General features: G+C 43.4%; 1 protein-coding gene across 1 annotated transcript; it reads left to right on the top strand.

Annotated features, from left to right (window-relative positions):
- Positions 1–236: 236 nt before the first annotated feature.
- LOC140533639 (cathelicidin-2-like) lies at positions 237–5,678 on the top strand. The gene is made up of 4 exons (XM_072653641.1): positions 237–600; positions 3,712–3,819; positions 4,185–4,268; positions 4,816–5,678. The coding sequence occupies exons 1-4, from the start codon at positions 415–417 to the stop codon at positions 4,945–4,947; spliced, it is 510 nt and encodes a 169-aa protein (XP_072509742.1). The 5' UTR covers positions 237–414; the 3' UTR covers positions 4,948–5,678.
- The last annotated feature ends 565 nt before the right edge of the window (positions 5,679–6,243 follow it).

Genomic DNA, 6,243 nt, shown 5'->3' with positions numbered 1-6,243 from the left:
CCCAATGTAGTGGCTACAGATGGAGAAGCCATGATCAAAATTGGGAATGTTGAGAATGCAAAGAATTTGTTCTAGTGATCTGATTTGCCCCCCCTCTGGGCCCAGCATTTAACCCTCATTTCCCTGTTTGTCTCATTCCCTCTTCAAGGGACACCTTTGAGCAAGAGGGTGAAGGCTTGGGCTCATCGTTGACTCAAACTGGGGCAGCTCAGCCCCTCCCTTGTTTCTGACACTACATGGGAAATCATTTCACAATGTCAGCTTCCCTCAGACCCTCCTTCTTTGCCCCTGCCATACAACAGGCTGAAGCCCTAGAAATTGAACAGTATGTCAAAAGCTCCTATTGCGCAATACAATAGGGGAGACTAGACATATAAAGGGTGGACTGCAAGTTAGTGAGGCAGAGGAAGGAACATGGAGCACCTCAGGAAGGTCCTGCTGTTGGCCAGTGTGGCCATCCTCATCTCCACACAAGCTTTACCGCTGTCCAGCCTGAGCTATCAGCAGACCCTTTCCACAGCCATCCATTTCTACAATGAGGTACACAGAGGAGAAAATGCCTTCCGTCTTCTCCAGATCTACTCTCCTTCACCCAATCAGGTGAGTGCTAGTTCTGTCTTCTGTAGAGAAAAGATAAGACTGACTTGGATCTTGTTCATTTTCCTTTTCCTCCCCTTCAGAATTCGTTCCAGTGTCTAGTTGGGAACAAACCAGTCCTTTGCTCAAGGACTTAGGCCCTTGAGCTCATGGATGATAGTTATGGCTTCAAGGTGTGGGGGTCACTCTTTCTTTCAGATTCTAGAGCAGGGGAAGAGTAACATGACAGGCTTGAACTGAACCAAATTTACTGTTGGTAAAAGGCCCTGCCTTAAATCCTTTCACTTTGGGCACTACTCCCTTCCTCTTTCTTAACTTGGGATCCTCAAATCTGTTTAAAAAATATTCTGACACCTCTATTTCTCTATGATTGCTTTCCTTTGTAATCCTATGCATTTTACTCTGAGAAGGGGCTCATAAGTGTCACCAGACTGACAAAGCTGACACAAAAAAAGTGAAGAACCCCGCGGTAGAGGATGTTTCAGGTAGGTACTTTAGACCAGAGGCCTGCTGCCCCCTGGCCACTTTGTAGTGGGAGAATGCACCTCAGTGTAGCCTGAACCAGGAAGATGTAACTGGGAAATATTTAACAAAATAAATAAAAGTACAATAGAACGTAGATAATGTTAATATATGGTTTTCTAAGTCAATACACAGGGTGAAGGAATCCTCATATATGATTTAGTTTCTGTTTGAGTTTGATATTGTTACTATAGACTACCGTTTGGGAGCTGTTGTTCTCCCAGGCAGAGGAAGAAGCAGAAAGGAGAGCCGAGGGAGAGGAGGCTCCCTTCAAAATTTGTTTTCTCATCAAAATCTCCTTTGTCAACTGAATTCCATGGACAAAGGAATAATGGATCAGCTTGAGAAGGATCTGGAATAAAGGAAACTTTTTAGGGATCCAGGAGAATCTAGAAAAGCAAAGGAAGAGCATGACATTTGTGGAGCCCTGGAAGGTCATTGACAAGTCTAATTTTATTGAAGTCCAATTCAGCAAACAATTATTTAGTGCTTGCTACTTACAGGATATGATTTCTCTAATGTGATCTAGCCTGTTGTCTTCCTATTCAGTTCTGGGACCACCCTGCTGCCTGTTTGCTGTGACTGTCCAGGAGAATATATGTTGATATTTTGGGTCAGTGAACTGGACATCCACCATCATGGTCTGTACGACAGGCATTGTTCATCTATTTGGTTTTCCCAGTATGGGTTGTTAGGCTGATTTCTTTTGAGTAATCACAAATGTCAGGAATCTCATTGGTCTGAGGTTTAATGTGATCAATACAATGTTATCCTGAGGCAGGAGCCTAGGGAAGTCCTCACCATCTCTAACTAGGGAATCTTATTTCTCTTTGGATTCTGAGCAGAGCATTGTCTATGGAAGTTGCAAACCCTTTTTGGAGAACCTGATTTTTTGTCCTGCCTGATGTGATGTAATATAATCAGAGTTATCACTGAGATTGCATTCATGAAGGTATCCTGACAAAAATGGAATGGATGATACCTGGGCAAATATCATGTTTTTAAGGATTCTGAGCTGTCCTGGACACACTAGGATTCCCTTGGTGACACCGTATCATTGCAAATCTTGGAAGAACACAAACTCTGAAAGCTGATGCTGATCCAAAGGGCAAAAGACAGAGAGAGAGACTCCTGGGAAAGGAATAAGTATTCTATTACTATGTGCCAGACCCTGGGTGAAGCACTTTATAAACATTATCTCATTCACTCCTTCTTAACAAATCTGCATGGTAGGTGCTGTTATTATCCGCATTTTACAGTTGAAGAAACAGAGGCAAACAGAGGTTAGAGAATTGCCCAGAGTTGCATAGTTACTAAGCATCTGAAGCAGGTTTTCTTGACTCCATGTCCAATACTCTTTCTATCCACTTCCACACCCAGTTGCCCACTGATTGGATGTATCAGGTGTGGAAGGAGAAGAAAGAATCCAAAATGACTGTGAACAATTCTTGGCTGGGGTGACTACTGGCAAAAGTGGAAAAGGTAGGGTGAATTTGAAGATGAAGATGAGCTTAGTTTTGAACATGTCAAATTTGAAGGGATGGAGGGACAGTCAGGTACCACCACAGTGAGGTACCACCTCACACCTATCAGAAATAACAAAGGAGATGATGAAAAATAGGTACACTAATGAGCTGTTGGAGGAGCTATGAACTTGGCCAACCAATATGGAGAACTATTGGGAACTAACAGCATTAATCAGGCAGTTGGAGATCGTGGGATTATAGATTTAGAGCTGGAAGGAGTCTTACAAGTCACTGAGTTCAATACTCTCATTTTACATATGAGAAAACTGAGGCTCGCAGAGATTAAGAGACTTGCCTAGGGTTACCCAACTAATAAATGTCTGAGGTGGGATTCAAGCCTAGATTTTCCTGACTCCTGGTCTAGTATTATGCCTTGTTGCCTCTCTACCAGAAGACAGTGATTTAGGAGTCATCCCAAAGATGGAAACCAGAGGAATGAATGAAGATGGTCAAGGGACAGAGTGGCAGAAGAGAAGGCAGGGAGGAAAGGGAGGCACAGAGAACCTTGATGGATGGTCTCAGAAGGAAGGAAGAAGAAGAAGAACTAAGAAAGGAGAGTAAAAAGGAGTGAACGGTTAGAGAGACAAGAGATCTTAGGATCATATGTGTTGACTTGAAATGGACCTCAGAAACCATGTATTTCAATCTTATTTTTTACAGATAAAATGAGGCATAAGGAAAGTAAGTGACTTGTTCAAGGTTGTATACCCATGATGTGAACCCAGGTCCATCTGATTCCACAGGCAACATTCTTTCAACTATACACCACACTGTCATAAGACATATATGATGGGGCATGTCCTTTTATCTCCCTCTTGCTGGATAAGGAATCTGAGGCTCAGATGAGGGAAATGACCTATTCAAAAGTCACATAGTAGCTGAGTAAGGTCAGGACCCAAGACTCTGCTCTGTTTAAGGGATTCTCATTTTTCCATACAGCAGGAAACTCTTGATCCCATTGGCCCCAGCCTTGAAGACAATGGAGGTGATTTCCTCTCAACCTAGGGTCCTTAGTCTACCTCCCTTGAGCAGCCCCACTCCATCTAACTTCACCTTGACTTTTCAGGGTCCCCATGAGCAAACTCTGAAGCGTCTGAACTTTACCTTGAAGGAAACTGTGTGCCCAACGACTGAGGAGCTCCTGCTGGATCAATGTGACTTCAAAACTGATGGGGTAAACAATCAGGGGGAGGATGGGCTTGAGGGCACCTGGAGAAGGTGGACTGGTTTGTAGGCACTTTCATTACCTCTGCTCCCCTCACTCCTAACATTTATCAACGCAGTTCCCAAGATTTCTGTTTAGTCTTGAAACCTGAAACCCTGGGAGGTTGATAGCACAGCAGTTATTTCCCCATTTAAGCAAATTATGAGCAAATTGGACTTCTCTCCATTTTTTCCTCCCTTCTTTTCTTCTTTCTTTTCCTCTCATTCTCCTTTTTTCTTTCCTTTGTTCCTTTTCCTTCTTCATCTCTCTCTCTCCCTCTCTGTCTGTCTCTGTCTTTCTCTCTCGCTCTCTCATTGTGGTTATCCCCTACACAGCTGCTGAAAGAATGTCAAGGCTCAGTATCCAATGAACAGGGCATTGCTGCCATCATCCTCACCTGTGACCCAGTGACCCCAGAGGTGAGTTTTCTACCCTTCCCTCACTCTCTGCCCCACCCTCTCATATTTTATTCTTCAGGACTGATCCTGTTAGGGGAAGGGGGAAGGGGTAGGACAGAGAAACTGGCACAGTGAGATTCCATCCTGCCCTCCCTGCCCTGTCCCATTGCCCCCATCACCTAAGCAGGAGAGACACCTGAGAGAGGGTTGGCCACAGCAGGGCAACCATGGGGCACATCCAGGTGGCTGTGGCTTTCCAGCCCTTGTGGCCACCTTCCAAGGTTTGCACCTCAGCTGGGTAGGCTTATCCTGGGGAATATAGTTTGCACTTTAACTTAAATTAGAAAATACAGCTTCCCCCTAACCGCATTGCAGGTCAGCTGTCTCTATGCTGTCTCTAGACCTGCAGGGTGAGGGAAGGACCAGGGATTAAGCATGACCTAAACTGACTATTCTCAGGAGTGAACAAAGAACACATGTCCAACCCCTACTCCAAGAGTAGGACACTGACGTCTCTAACTCTTTTACTTGAATCAGACACTTACCCTCCATTATAATTTCTTTGCAGCTCTTTCGCTCCAGAAGAAGCCCACTTCCCGGACGAAAGAAAGGTTCAAAGAGACACAAACCTGGGTCATACTCTGTGATTGCCCTTGGAAAGCCCGGTGTAAAGAAGTCCCCATATATGGAGGCTCTCTAGGCTTAAACCAACATAACCAGAGCTTGCTTTCTCCCTTATATTTTACTCTTTTTCAATTTCCACACCCCCTAATCTCACACATACACACAAACACCCACATACTTATATTATCTATAGGTATGTATTTTTTTTCTATATGTGGTACACATATACAATATAATATATGGGGTACATATACATATAATTTGTATGGAGTATACATACATATGACGTGTGTATGTGTGTATATATATTCTGGTCTTTAAGACGAGCATTTGTGTAAGATTTTCTTCCTTGGTGGAGAAAACAATGTCTCAATACTACAAGCCTGTCTGTGTGAAAAGTGGAGTTAGTGGAATGGCTTTGGAGCAGAGAGATATTACTGCTCTTTCCTGTTTCAAGGGAGGACACACATTTCTAGACATTCTTTTTAAGAGAGAGAGAGAGAGAGAGAGAGAGAGAGAGAGAGAGAGAGAGAGAGAGAGAGAGAGAGAGAGGTAGAGGCTTTAGAAGGTAGATATGCAGGAGAAAGCTGGTTCCTCACACATGTCCCAGATTGCCAGTTTGCCTTCCTTGAGTCTTTGGGGAATTGCACTTTGGATGAAATTGAAGAGCTTCTCTCCTGGTTGATCTGAAATATCTCATGCTCCATGGGGAAACTTGTTGATTCTATGTATTCTCTGGCGTAGCTAACCTATGTAACTTGTCTAATTTCTGTTTGCTATGTGCTCAGATAAATGGATTTACTCATTCTTTGGTATTTGTTGTGGTCTTTTATGCAATTAGAATTTGTGGGGAAGAAGTCAAGGCTCCAATGTAAGCTTTGGGTACTCCTTCCTTCTCGGGCTTTTTGCTAGCTCATCAGTAATAGCGTGCCTTTAACTGTGAGTGTACCTCAATATTCTTGGGGTATACTCACTGGGCCTTCTTCTTTCTCAATACTCCCTCACTTAGAATCATTAGTTTCCATAGGTTTAAGTATCATCTTTATACAGATGGCTATGTATTAATATCCTAGTTTCTCTACTGAGGCCAAATAAGGTATCTCCAACTGCCTGATGGACATCTGAAACTGAACATCCTATATAGATATCTCAAGCTCAGCATGCCCTCTCTCAATAAGAAAGTTCATAATCTTTCACCCCAAACCTACCCTTTTTCTCAATGTCCATATTTCTAATGAGGATACCACCATTCTTCCAAAATCCCAGGTTTGCAAGCTCAGGATCATCCTAATTTCTTTACCCCCTCCTCAACCCGCTATCACTTGCTAGCATGTGTCATATCCATTCCTTTCTCCCTAGATCCACAGCTGCC

This window comes from Notamacropus eugenii, chromosome 1 (genome assembly GCF_028372415.1).
Source record: "Notamacropus eugenii isolate mMacEug1 chromosome 1, mMacEug1.pri_v2, whole genome shotgun sequence".
Taxonomy (NCBI): domain Eukaryota; kingdom Metazoa; phylum Chordata; class Mammalia; order Diprotodontia; family Macropodidae; genus Notamacropus; species Notamacropus eugenii.
The sequence above is the reverse complement of the archived record's forward strand: the minus strand, read 5'-3'. Positions and strand labels throughout refer to the sequence as shown.